The 15,000-nt window shown below is 43.3% G+C and overlaps 1 protein-coding gene across 2 annotated transcripts in view; it reads right to left on the bottom strand.

The window, feature by feature from the left end:
* CUX1 (cut like homeobox 1) overlaps positions 1 to 15,000 on the bottom strand; it is a 544,050-nt gene that overhangs the window by 195,049 nt on the left and 334,001 nt on the right. For both annotated transcript variants that reach the window (XM_075335308.1, XM_075335307.1), the window contains exons 12-13: positions 8,040 to 8,098; positions 551 to 599 (exon numbers count right to left, since the gene is read on the bottom strand). In XM_075335308.1, coding sequence (XP_075191423.1) covers positions 551 to 599; positions 8,040 to 8,098 — 108 coding nt within the window. The remainder of the gene's footprint in view (positions 1 to 550; positions 600 to 8,039; positions 8,099 to 15,000) is intronic.

The raw sequence follows: 15,000 nt of genomic DNA, 5'->3' as shown, positions 1-15,000 counted from the left end.
AAAAAAGCACAATTGTCTGCAGGGCTAGTTTTATGGTTAAAAATGTTCAAACCCTTCCGGACATCATTAAAGTGAAAGGGATCTGTATCCATTGAGCACTAATAAGGCATAGCTGTCACAGCTTCAATATAAGCAGAAGCCATAAAGGAAGTATAAAAGGATAAGAAGTATCAAAATAATAAGACAAAACCCAGACGATGATAGCTTAATAAATTGTCTTTTCTCAATACAAAAGACCACAAAGTTCTGCACTGTTAAAGTATGAAAAAACAGAACATAAAAAATCAGCACATAAAAGCCCAGTCATTAGCACCGTAGCCTTGCAGTGCTGGGTGCTGGTTTCTAATCACATAGGACAACATCTGCAAGGAGTTTGCATGGTTTTCCTCCAGTTTTCTCCAACACTCCATAGACATACTGATAGGGGATTATATTGCGAGATCCAATGGGGAGTGATGATGAGGTCTATAGAGCCCCGCGGTATATGTTACCCCCTCCATACATTTCCACCGCAAGCAGTAAAATTATACATTTGCAACACGGTCCGTACCTGTGCACTTGATCCTTCGGATTGGGCAAACTCCATGGATTTCAGAATGCTGAAAAAATGAAAAGAGAAAGGTTACCGCTTATATTTCGATATCTAGGAGAAAGCAGTAACACGAGCTTTCCGACTGTCAACATCGCAGGAAGACAATTCCAGGTAACTTTCTCAACTTGCTTCTCTGCGCAATAATCAGATAATGAATCAGAAGACCAATCTATCCCTAGATAAAATCCATCTTTCTTATGGGTCATTTAAATAATGCAGATCTCGTTCCCAGCAGGCCACATCACGGCATAAAATTAAATGTTAATAAGGATATAACATTTGAAGCTGTCAGAAAGTGTATACATTTGTTAGTGTAGCTGCAAGCAAGCTAGATTTGCATAACAGTCGTGGTTAAATAACACTGAGGGGTTTTTTCTCTATAAATTTCTTTTAAAGGATACATGAAGCAACCAGACTGTGAAGTAATACATGGATTGTTAATGGATTTCCTAAATATTGCAAATTAAAACGGAAATAAATATCCGTATTATTCAGTGTCTACATTTCCTGAGCATCAGATCACAGCATACTTCTCGCCTGTGCACCACGCACATGGATGTTGTTGGCTGGATCAGTGCTCATAAAGAAAAAAAAAAATCAGCAGATCAATTCATTATGTAATAAAAGCCACAATCGGCAGACAGCAGCAATACTCCGGAGAATGGGACCGAACCGGCAGACAGCAGCAATACTCCGGAGAATGTGACCGAACCGGCAGACAGCAGCAATACTCCGGAGAATGTGACCGAACCAAAAGACAGCAGCAATACTCCGGAGAATGGGACCGAACCGGCAGACAGCAGCAATACTCCGGAGAATGGGACCGAACCGGCAGACAGCAGCAATACTCCGGAGAATGGGACCGAACCGGCAGACAGCAGCAATACTCCGGAGAATGTGACCGAACCGGCAGACAGCAGCAATACTCCGGAGAATGTGACCGAACCAAAAGACAGCAGCAATACTCCGGAGAATGGGACCGAACCGGCAGACAGCAGCAATACTCCGGAGAATGGGACCGAACCGGCAGACAGCAGCAATACTCCGGAGAATGGGACCGAACCGGCAGACAACAGCAATACTCCGGAGAATGGGACCTAACCAAAAGACAGCAGCAATACTCCGGAGAATGGGACCGAACCGGCAGACAACAGCAATACTCTGGAGAATGGGACCGAACCGGCAGACAACAGCAATACTCCGGAGAATGGGACCGAACCGGCAGACAACAGCAATACTCCGGAGAATGGGACCTAACCAAAAGACAGCAGCAATACTCCGGAGAATGGGACTGAACCAATACTCCGGAGAATGGGACCGAACCGGCAGACAACAGCAATACTCCGGAGAATGGGACCGAACCGGCAGACAGCAGCAATACTCCGGAGAATGGGACCGAACCGGCAGACAACAGCAATACTCCGGAGAATGGGACCGAACCGGCAGACAACAGCAATACTCCGGAGAATGGGACCGAACCGGCAGACAGCAGCAATACTCCGGAGAATGGGACCGAACCGGCAGACAGCAGCAATACTCCGGAGAATGGGACCGAACCGGCAGACAACAGTAATACTCCGGAGAATGGGACCGAACCGGCAGACAGCAGCAATACTCCGGAGAATGGGACCGAACCGGCAGACAGCAGCAATACTCCGGAGAATGGAACCGAACCAATACTCTGGAGAATGGGACCGAACCGGCAGACAGCAGCAATACTCCGGGGAATGGGACCGAACCGGCAGACAGCAGCAATACTCCGGAGAATGGGACCGAACCAATACTCTGGAGAATGGGACCGAACCAATACTCTGGAGAATGGGACCAAACCGGCAGACAGAAGCATTACTCCGGAGAATGGGACCGAACCGGCAGACAGCAGCAATACTCCGGAGAATGTGACCGAAAAATCGCATGGCACTGAGATCCCAAGTTTTGATTGTGATGAAAGGCAATGAAATGAAACTGTGAGAGTTGAGAAAAACGCAACCCTACTGGATTCCTGGTTACAGATCAGGAATCAAAAGAGGCATAGCGTTCAATTTAAACGGAATCTGATAGCACAAAATGACTGTTCAAACCAAGTACACTCTCTCCGTGCACCTTCCGACATTGTGTACTTGTTCTCCATCTATTTCCACTCTTCTATGGCTCCTCTAAGGCCATTGTCAATCAAAGAAGATGAGGGTGGAATTAAGTGAAAACAAATAGGTGGAAAGGTGCATCAAACAATTTGGCCACACCAAGGGTCACTGAGCATTTGTGCTTGGTTTGGACAGTCATTTTGTAAATTCTCTTCAAATTGAGTGATTGCAATTTTTTACTTTTTGAGTTGACTAATGTATGTTGCAAATCTAAAATTGAATGTGACTCACAAACAAATAGAACTATGAAATATTCATGGCAACAGCAAGTTACAGACAAGTTGCACTTCTTGTTTTGTTATGCTATGTACAAGTAACAAAGGGGTATTCCCATCTCCAAAATTCTATCTCAATATGTAGTAGGCGTAATAATAAAAAATAATAATAATAGCAAATACCTTCAATTAGAAATGTACTATAGTTCTCCTGATTAGCTATTTCTCTTACCTCATCTGCAGGGCATTGCAGCTTAGGTATCCCATGGTTTCGACCACTAGCAACTGTCCCTATATGTGTGGCCATAACCATGGATACCTAAGCTGCAATGAACTGCGCATGAGGTAAGTGACATAGCTATTGAAGAGAACTATGCACCATTTCTAAGTGGAGGTATTTGCAAATATTCTTATTATTACACCTACTACATATTGGGATAAGATCTTGGAGATGGGAATAACCCATTAACGTAGCAGGAGCATACTCCCTAGGTATGTTGACCTTACTGACGTCATCAACATCAACACAACAGCATTAGGTATTAGTTTTTATCACGAAACATGTATCATCACAGTCTTAATGCACCCTGGTCACCAAATGATGCTTCATACACAGGGGCAATTGTTCAGCTGATCGCTCCTGGGTTCTCTATGAGAAAGTTGGCGACAAACAACTCTGCAGGAGGCTCATCTCCGGGAGAACAAGGTAGACATGTCTGACTTGACTTCGGACTGCCAATTAATTGAATTCTCCACTGATTGATTGATACACACACTAATATATATATTATATATATATATATATATATATATATATATATATATATACATACATACATACATACATACATATACAGTCAGGGCCAGAAATATTTGGACAGTGACACAAGTTTTGTTATTTTAGCTGTTTACAAAAACATGTTAAGAAATACAATTATATATATAATATGGGCTGAAAGTGCACACTCCCAGCTGCAATATGAGAGTTTTCACATCCAAATCGGAGACAGGGTTTAGGAATCATAGCTCTGTAATGCATAGCCTCCTCTTTTTCAAGGGACCAAAAGTAATTGGACAAGGGACTCTAAGGACTGCAATTAACTCTGAAGGCGTCTCCCTCGTTAACCTGTAATCAATGAAGTAGTTAAATGGTCTAGGGTTGATTACAGGTGTGTGGTTTTGCATTTGGAAGCTGTTGCTGTGACCAGACAACATGCGGTCTAAGGAACTCTCAATTGAGGTGAAGCAGAACATCCTGAGGCTGAAAAAAAAGAAAAAATCCATCAGAGATAGCAGACATGCTTGGAGTAGCAAAATCAACAGTCGGGTACATTCTGAGAAAAAAGGAATTGACTGGTGAGCTTGGGAACTCAAAAAGGCCTGGGCGTCCACGGATGACAACAGTGGTGGATGATCGCCGCATACTTTCTTTGGTGAAGAAGAACCCGTTCACAACATCAACTGAAGTCCAGAACACTCTCAGTGAAGTAGGTGTATCTGTCTCTAAGTCAACAGTAAAGAGAAGACTCCATGAAAGTAAATACAAAGGGTTCACATCTAGATGCAAACCATTCATCAATTCCAAAAATAGACAGGCCAGAGTTAAATTTGCTGAAAAACACCTCATGAAGCCAGCTCAGTTCTAGAAAAGTATTCTATGGACAGATGAGACCAAGATCAACCTGTACCAGAATGATGGGAAGAAAAAAGTTTGGAGAAGAAAGGGAATGGCACATGATCCAAGGCACACCACATCCTCTGTAAAACATGGTGGAGGCAACGTGATGGCATGGGCATGCATGGCTTTCAATGGCACTGGGTCACTTGTGTTTATTGATGACATAACAGCAGACAAGAGTAGCCGGATGAATTCTGAAGTGTACAGGGATATACTTTCAGCCCAGATTCAGCCAAATGCCGCAAAGTTGATCGGACGGCGCTTCATAGTACAGATGGACAATGACCCCAAGCATACTGCTAAAGCTACCCAGGAGTTCATGAGTGCAAAAAAGTGGAACATTCTGCAATGGCCAAGTCAATCACCAGATCTTAACCCAATTGAGCATGCATTTCACTTGCTGAAATCCAGACTTAAGATGGAAAGACTCACAAACAAGCAAGACCTGAAGGCTGCGGCTGTAAAGGCCTGGCAAAGCATTAAGAAGGAGGAAACCCAGCGTTTGGTGATGTCCATGGGTTCCAGACTTAAGGCAGTGATTGCCTCCAAAGGATTCGCAACAAAATATTGAAAATAAAAATATTTTGTTTGGGTTTGGTTTATTTGTCCAATTACTTTTGACCTCCTAAAATGTGGAGTGTTTGTAAAAAAATGTGTACAATTCCTACAATTTCTATCAGATATTTTTGTTCAAACCTTCAAATTAAACGTTACAATCTGCACTTGAATTCTGTTGTAGAGGTTTCATTTCAAATCCAATGTGGTGGCATGCAGAGCCCAACTCGCGAAAATTGTGTCACTGTCCAAATATTTCTGGATCTAACTGTATATACACACACACACACACACACACACACACACCGTATTTATAAGACGCTCCTGATTATAAGACGCACCCCCAAATTTGGTGAAGGAAAAGAGAATTTTTTTTTTTTTAATGTTAAATGGGGTCCATCTTATAATGCCAGTGTCCGTCTAACAAATCATATAGGGTATATGTCCCTCATAGCACCCAATCCTAAAATTAGCCCCCCTTAATCTGGATATGGCCCCCTTATAATGAATATAGCCCCCTTGTGCTGGGACACGTCCCTCTGTGCTGCCCATGGCCCCTATAGATGGAACATCTCCCCTGTGTTTGATATGGCCCCCATACTGCTGCCCATGGCCACTATAGATGGCACATCTCCCCTGTGTTAGATATGCCCCCCATACTGCTGCCCATAATAAAATAAAACACTTTTTCCTTACCTTCTCAGCGCTGTAATCACTGTGTCTCCCTCCTTGCAGTTGAGCTCCGGCCTCCTCCACTTCCTGGTACTTGCTGCCGGTCATGTGATTGACAGAGCAGAGTGATATCATCTCTGCGTGCCTTATCACAGACAGCAGCAGCAGGAGACCGGGAGATCAGCGCTGGAGGTAAGTAAAGCTTTTTTTATTTTACTATGGGCAACAGTATGGGGGGCCATATCTAACACAGGGGGGATCATGTGCGATCAAAGGGAGCACAGGCAGATATAATATGCCCCGCTGCCCCAGCCCATCAGCGCGATGCGGTTTCAGCACTACGCTGATGGACAGCAGCTGTGCATATTATATGAGTGGGAGCAGGAGATCTAACGCTGCCGCCCGCAGCTTTCACCTGCCCCCAGCACCGCTCCAGAGCGGACCCTGCAGTGTATATGTATATATATCACACACACACACACACACACCCGTATATTCGGTTTATAAGACACACCCCCTACTTTCCCCCAAAATTTGGGGGCACAAAAGTGCGTCTTATCAAGCGAAAAATACGGTATATATGTATGTATATATATATATATATATATATATATATATATATGCATGTGCGGCTTATATGGGGGGCGTTAGACTACCATATTGTGATAGGGGTAAACAGTCACTAGCACGCTCGTAGTACAGAGAGGATGTCAGTGCTGAATGTAGATGAACGGTCCCAGCCAGGTCCGGTTGCATAATAAAATATCTCCTCGTATAGTATTACCAGTCATACATAAAGCAATATTTTGGCGTCATGTCAACAATTGGCCCTTGTGTGTGAGTTCTATGGGAAATTAGCCTGGAAGTTCCAGTAAAGCACATGAACCAATGAGAGCGGATACAATGTATATACAGGGCTACAGAATAAGTTAGCAGAATATAAATAATTGCATGAAAAAAATTATAAAAAAAAGGATAAAACCCTGCGCTTTTGTGCAGATGGCCTGTGGTAATGGATATGCATAAGAGCACACACTCCGCACACTGTGCTGCAGTCAGCAGCAGGCACTGGCATTTTCAATGTAACTTTGTGATTGCGCATTATGAGCGAAGGAACTGTTTTCCCAACACTAGCAATGTAATTTCAACAAAATGATTTATGGCTGCAGGAAGCACTTGTCAAATAAAAAGAAGAAGGATTGGTGAGGAAGGCAGAACACCAGGAAAAGGCACAGAGAAATAGATGCAGACGATAATATTACATTTTCGGACAGCATATGATACACTGGAGGCCGATGATATTCACGTCAGCTACAAGCTGACCTGTGCATATCAGTAAGGAAGGGTAAGTGCAACGTGGGCTTTTCTTAGGTACTACATAATAACCCACATGTCAGTACTCCTTTTCTTAAAAATACATATTGCTGGCCAATTTAATCACATAAAAAAAAACAAAAACGTAAATTGTCTATATAAAGTTTTATGTAAAGAGATACCAAATTAGGGAATAGTGAATCCAACTTTTATAATTTGTTTCTGGACAGATTAGCGTAATTGATCAACATACCTTTTTGATACAGGCCTTCAAATCGCCTGCTTAGAAATAGATTTAAAGGTTAATATGCTGACTACCCTGAGCCACCACTAGAGGGAGCTGACTACATACTATTTATACAATAATCTTAATAAATAACAGTAATCCATAGGCCCCTTAGTGGAGGCTGCAGGCAGTCAGTAATCTATAGCTGCATCCACCAGAAGCTTAAAAATACATGAGAATGTGCTTTTCAATTATCACGTGTGTGTGTGTGTTTTATATATATATATATATATATATATATATATATATATATATATATATATATATATATATATATATATATATATATATATATATATATATATATATACACACACACATATAGATATACACACATTTGATTTATATTATATATATATATATATATATATATATATATATATATATAAAATTGAGAAACATTCGTTTCTCATATAAAAAAGGAAATATTCCCCCATCCCGATCAGAATTGGGAGCCGGTGATCAGACTTATGTTCTTTACAAATGACATACCCTTGCGAGAACACTGTTCAAACAGACAAAAGAAAGACAATATAGAAATTAGTGTAGAGCCACCACATATACAGAAGATTACGTTACATACTTGAGCTCCTTTTTAATTTCTTCATAGTCTGCCTGCACTTTCAGCTTTTCTTCAAGTTGCTGTATAAATAAAAAGAAAATCCCAATTAAGAAAAAAGTCACATACTGTACCTCAAATTTTAAATGTAGAAAATCTTCTTCACCAAGCAAAAAAATCAACAAGTAACAAACATAATAATGAACTAACATACAATTTCATGTGAAGATTAAAGATTATCTCTCAGGTGTTAAAGGGATTATTGTATGTATGTATTAGAAAAACTGACTTTAAAGAACTTTCCAGGTGTCTGCGTTTATAGAAGGGGGCCCCTTTGTTGCCACCTCAGTTTCTTAGCCAGATCATAGAATGAATAGAAAGAGCATTTCTCTCTCAGGAGGACTCGTCACCTGCAATCCTTCATTTCCCCTGTGGCAGCGCTGTAGGGGTAATTAGTTTCCTGCTGGTATGTTGTCTTAAACACTATAGCTTAGTGGACAAGGAGGGCAGAGCAGATTGACAGATTTTGAAACTATCAGCACCCGAAGAATGAGCAAAGGGAAAAAAAACCACCACAACATGGCAGATGAGCTTTCTGATAGATATCTACCACTGGTTGGCACCTATCGCTCTCTTGTGTATTACAAAATCGGCACCAATAATAGCAAAAAATGCCCTAAATGCCTCTTAGTCCAACCAGAACCTCTATACTAGTGTTGGCCTCCTCCATCCAGAACCTCTAGTGCTGGCCTTCTCCATCCAGAACTACTAGTACTTGTCTCCTCCATCCAGAACCACTAGTGCTTTCATCCTCCATCCAGAACCTCTAGTGCTTGCCTCCTCTATCCAGAACCTCTAGCGCTTGCCTCCTCCATCCAGAACATCTAGTGCTCGCCTCCTCCATCCAAAACCTCTAGTGCTCGCCTCCTCCATCCAAAACCTCTAGGGCTCGCCTCCTCCATGCAGAACCTCTAGGGCTCGCCTCCACCATCCAGAACCTCTAGGGCTCGCCTCCTCCATCCAAAACCTCTAGTGCTCACATCCTACAGCCAAAACCTCTAGTGCTCACCTCCTCCATCCAGAACCTCTAGTGCTCGCCTCCTCCATCTAAAACCTCATGCTGGGGGCCCTGTTATGGGCCCTCTTTTCTTCCATCCGACATAGTCAGCAGCTGCTGCTGACTAAGCTGTGGAGCTATGCGTGCATGTCTGCCTCCTTCGCACAAAGCAAAAAACTGAGGAGCCCGTGGGAGCACGGGGGGTGTATAGGCAGAAGGGGAGGGGCTTTACACTTTTAGTGTAATACTTTGTGCGGCCTCCGGAGGCATAGCCTATACACCCAATTGTCTGGGTCTCCCAATGGAGCGACAAAGAAACCTCTAGTGCTCGCCTCCTCCATCTAAAACCTCTAGTGCTCGCCTCCTCCATCCAGAACCTCTAGTGCACCTATCGCTCTCTTCTGTATTACAAAATCAGCACCAATAATGGCAAAAAATGCCCTAAATGCCTCTTAGTCCAACCAGAACCTCTAGTGCTTGCCTCCTCTCTCCAGAACCTCTAGTGTTGGCCTCCTCCATCCAGAACCTCTAGTGCTTGCCTCCTCCAGGCAGAACTTCTAGTGCTCGCATCCTCCATCCAAAACCTCTAGGGCTCGCCTCCTCCATCCAGAACCTCTAGTGCTTGCCTCCTCCATCCAAAACCTCTAGTGCTCGCCTCCTCCATCCAAAACCTCTAGTGCTCGCCTCCTCCATCCAAAACCTCTAGTGCTCGCCTCCTCCATTCAAAACCTCTAGTGCTCGCCTCCTCCATCCAAAACCTCTAGTGCTCGCCTCCTCCATCCAAAACCTCTAGTGCTCACATCCTACATCCAAAACCTCTAGGGCTCGCCTTCTCCATGCAGAACCTCTAGGGCTCGCCTCCTCCATCCAGAACCTCTAGGGCTCGCATCCTCCATCCAGAACCTCTAGTGCTCGCCTCCTCCATCCAGAACCTCTAGTGTTAGCCTCCTCAATCCAGAACCTTTAGTATTGGCCTCCTCCATCCAAAACCTCTAGTGTAGGCCTCCTCCAAAATATTTTCTGTCTGTGATGTGCGGCGGGACTGACGCTGTAGTTTCAGCCGTCTGCTGCCGATGGCGAGAATGATTGAGAATTATACAATACAGTGTTGCTGCAAATCACATCACATATTATAGCAAACAAATGTCACTATGAATTCCCAACTTCAATTGTTAATGTGATTTTAATGGTGCTGGGGAAGGCCTACATCTGGGATCCATTCACATGGCAAGATGTATTGAGCTGAACAAACTGTTATTCAGATCTCACAGGATGACATGGGGTGCATGGAAATAGTTGTTAAAAACAGCGTACATTAACCTCTTCTCTATGGAGGGCGTATGGAACGTTTCATCCACACATGTCCATTGATGGAGAAAGGCAAGTTCCGCATATTAAAGGAGGGGGAAGGGGTCTGCAATGTCTGACAAGGAGAAAAATGGATGGTAAAGGCCATGGATACCATCATTAGCATATCTACACAGAGGCCGTCATATTTTGTGGCTATGTTGCCTCTCTGCAAATCTGAGCAGTAAATCCAGTAACCGATTGTAGCCAGATATATTTGTAAGTTACGTTTTTTAGAAAGCATTCAGTAAAGTCTAAAGTGGTTTGATTTTACTATGTTAAAATGGTTGTTCAGGATTGAGAGCAATGTTTGCAATCAATCATGCTACAAATCTATGTGACTACTGACGTCTGAATCATGAAAATGTGCAGTGTGCACACTGTCATGATTCTCCAGTAATGACGGTAAAAGAGAGTAGTCATATGACCACGTTTGTTATTTCCATTCACGCTGTCACATGCCGACTAGTCTTATCCTGCTTCTCTCAATAGAAGTGAATTCAGAAATCTATTTATTTGGCACGTGACTGCATGTATATAAATCGTGCATACGTGTGTTCATATGGTGACTCGCTTGCACCAGCAATACTTAAGAATCATAACAGTGCGCACAGTGCGCACTGTAAGGATTCACAAGTCTACAGACACAGAATGACTTGCGCCCCAAACCTGGTTAACCCCTTTTTCAAAAGTGGCAAGCACGGTTGTGAATCAGTATGCATTTTAGGATCTAGTGGTTGTGGATGTATGGAAACGGCTTCAGTCTTTGAATGACCAAGATGGTGAAAATTCTTCACCAGCCATTTCTAGAAATATAGTGTGACAATACGCTGCCTTTGCATCCTGTCCATCAGATTTCTGCTAATGTTATAGGAAGATGTGATGTGTTAGTACATGGCTTATATATGGCTCTTATATAATATTCTTAAATATATTGTGTTTAAAATGTAAAGTGACACCTGCTCTATTATACTGATATAATCCTGCCCTGGCATTTGTGCTCCGGCGTGCATGTCATGGCAGAAATGTATTTTTATCCTCCTGACACAAGACAAATTTTGGGTGACATCATTCATCACGGGCGGTGGACGTATGCAAAGCTGGCGGTGGTGATGTGTGCGGGACAGAATGACACATTCACAGGGATCAAGAGGTTTTGCTTTTGTGCGAGCCTCCAAACACACGGTCTATTAGAGACGACTCATTGAGCACAATTTCTTGATGTCTGGCATTATCTGCTATGCATGTAAAGATGCACATTGTGCTGCAGCAGTGGCTTCTGCAGGGTAATAAAGGTTAATGGCGGTTCTCCAATCCTCAGCATGTCGAACATGGGAGAGATAACCAATTTCAAATGAATATTCCCACATCAGACGTCAGTAAGAACATTGTAACATTCTCCGGAAGCAGAAGTCATGTAAAAAATGATCATACTGTGTTTACTCAAATGACTATTACCTTAATGCAGATCTGACATTAGATTTCCCAATCCAAATTGCATATACCGTGTTTCCCCGAAAATAAGACGTCCCCCGAAAATAAGACATAGCAGGAGTTTTCAGGGATGCTTTAATATAAGACATCCCCTGAAAATAAGACATAGCTGCGGTCAATAATGAAGTGTCATGCAGTGGTGAAAGAGTTTAAGACACTGCAGGACACTTCATTATAGGCAGCGGGCACCCCCAGAAGAGAGAAGACAGAAGAAAGAAGACCCCCGATCATACTCACCAGAAGCCGACCGGGAGCAGGTGAGCGCATCAAGGTCCTGCAGCGGCGGAACACACGCACACACATAAGAACAGACACACACACACACACACACATCAGATCACACTCACTCACTCTCACACACATATCAGATCGCATCCACACACTCACAACATCCCGTGATATCGCTTGCTTCTCGGCGGTGATACTGTGCGGTGCAGTGACCTTCCAGGACCTGCTGGAGGATCACATGGCCGGAAGCATGTGGTATCTCCGGATGTTGTGAGTGTGTGAGTGCGTATGTGCGATATCGTCAGTGTGTGTGTGAGTGTATGAGATCGGATGTGTGCGTGTATGCTGTCTGATGTGTGAGTGTGTTCTGATGTGTGAGTGTGTGTGAGTGTATGCGATCGGATCTTTGAGTGTCGGCAGAGGAGCACTGCGTGCAGCACAGCTGCTGGGACCGCCCACCGGAGGGCACAGGGAGAAGTGGGGTGTGTGTGAGTGTATGCGATCAGATTTGTGCATGTATACTGTCTGATGTGTGACTGTTTGAGAACGTAAGCGATCGAATCTGTGAGTGTCGGCAGGAGGCAGAGGAGCACGGCGTGCAGCACAGCTGCTGGGATCGTGGGGTGGGTGGGAAGAAGTGGGGTGGGTGTTTTGTTTGTGTGTGAGTGAGTGTGATCTGATGTGTGTGTGTGTGTGTGTGTGTGATCTGATGTCAGCCAGACGCAGGGGAGGCATGCAGCATACCTGATGAGAGATCACAGAAGGATCTGGGAGCCATACAGACGTCCTGGGCTGGTAAGTATGACGATCCTGGGATGGGGGGGGGTCTGCTTTTTGTGGGGGGTAAACTTACCCCCCCAACCATGTCTCCTCGAGAATAAGACACCCCCTGAAAATAAGACAGTGCTTTTTTCAGGGCAATAAAAAATATAAGACAGTGTCTTATTTTCGGGGAAATAGGGTAGTACTAAACAGATCACTTAGACCTGATGAGACCCGTGTATTTACTTTGAAAATCCATGTCATCATGGAAGGATAATCCATCTCTGAAAGTTTACACACAATATCCACCCACCTAATCTGACAACTCCTCAGCGTCCCTCCTGCTGCTGAGGTCTCACACTGTTCAGTACAAGCTGCAGCTGTCAAACCTGCGGGGTGGGAGGACATTGAATACGCTTGCACTCCTCAGCTCTCTTGTTCTTCAGCTGAACACATAAACTGCTCATTTGAATATTAGAATTATACAGACAATTTGATCTGGATTTTCAAAGTAAGTACACCAGCCCCATCAGGACCAAAAGACCTATTCAATAGTATGCAGTTTGTACAGTAAAATCCATTGACACATTCAATTTAAGCAGGTCATACACGCAAGCAAAGTTTCGGCTAATAAACCACAGCCAGTATACGCTAAGGCTCATAAATGCCTTAGTAGATCTATTCAAACTTCGACTTTTACTAGATTTCAATGTTGGATATATAAATAAATCAGAAATCTTGCAATTCTTCACACTTAGGCCTAATACTAGACTCAAATTTGCTGCTCTCTACAGATGACTTGTCAGCAGACTCATTATCACCAAAGACAGGGTTAAAATGACAGATAACACCTCTATACACAGTAGATAACACAGGAGATATCCTTCACAATAGGTGATGTAATAGCTAATATCTGCCCTCCCCCTCGTGACATAGACCTGTACCTGCCAAGATAAGACCAATTTAGTCATATATTTATTTATATACACACTATATCTATCTCTCTATATATACTGTGTATATATATATATATGTGTGTATATATATATATATATATATATATATATATATATATATATATATATATATATATATATACACACTTATATATATACAGTGCCTACAAGTAGTATTCAACCCCCTGCAGATTTAGCAGGTTTACACATTCGGAATTAACTTGGCATTGTGACATTTGGACTGTAGATCAGCCTGGGAGTGTGAAATGCACTGCAGCAAAACAGAATGTTATTTCTTTTTTTATTTTTTTTTAAATTGTGAAAAGTTTATTCAGAGGGTCATTTCTTATTCAACCCCTCAAACCACCAGAATTCTGTTTGGTTCCCCTAAAGTATTAAGAAGTATTTCAGGCACAAAGAACAATGAGCTTCACATGTTTGGATTAATTATCTCTTTTTCCAGCCTTTTCTGACTAATTAAGACCCTTCCCAAACTTGTGAACAGCACTCATACTTGGTCAACATGGGAAAGACAAAGGAGCATTCCAAGGCCATCAGAGACAAGATCGTGGAGGGTCACAAGGCTGGCAAGGGGTACAAAACCCTTTCCAAGGAGTTGGGCCTACCTGTCTCCACTGTTGGGAGCATCATCCGGAAGTGGAAGGCTTATGGAACTACTGTTAGCCTTCCACGGCCTGGACAGCGTTTGAAAGTTTCCACCCGTGCCGAGGCCAGGCTTGTCCGAAGAGTCAAGGCTAATCCAAGGACAACCAGGAAGGAGCTCCGTGAAGATCTCATGGCAGTGGGGACATTGGTTTCAGTCAATACCATAAGTAACGTACTCCACCGCAATGGTCTCCGTTCCAGACGAGCCCGTAAGGTACCTTTACTTTCAAAGCGTCATGTCAAGGCTCGTCTACAGTTTGCTCATGATCACTTGGAGGACTCTGAGACAGACTGGTTCAAGGTTCTCTGGTCTGATGAGACCAAGATCGAGATCTTTGGTGCCAACCACACACGTGACGTTTGGAGACTGGATGGCACTGCATACGACCCAAAGAATACCATCCCTACAGTCAAGCATGGTGGTGGCAGCATCATGCTGTGGGTGTGTTTCTCAGCCAAGGGGCCTGGCCATCTG

The sequence above is a fragment of the Anomaloglossus baeobatrachus genome, chromosome 2 (assembly GCF_048569485.1).
Source record: "Anomaloglossus baeobatrachus isolate aAnoBae1 chromosome 2, aAnoBae1.hap1, whole genome shotgun sequence".
In the NCBI taxonomy this organism is placed as follows: domain Eukaryota; kingdom Metazoa; phylum Chordata; class Amphibia; order Anura; family Aromobatidae; genus Anomaloglossus; species Anomaloglossus baeobatrachus.
The sequence above is the reverse complement of the archived record's forward strand: the minus strand, read 5'-3'. Positions and strand labels throughout refer to the sequence as shown.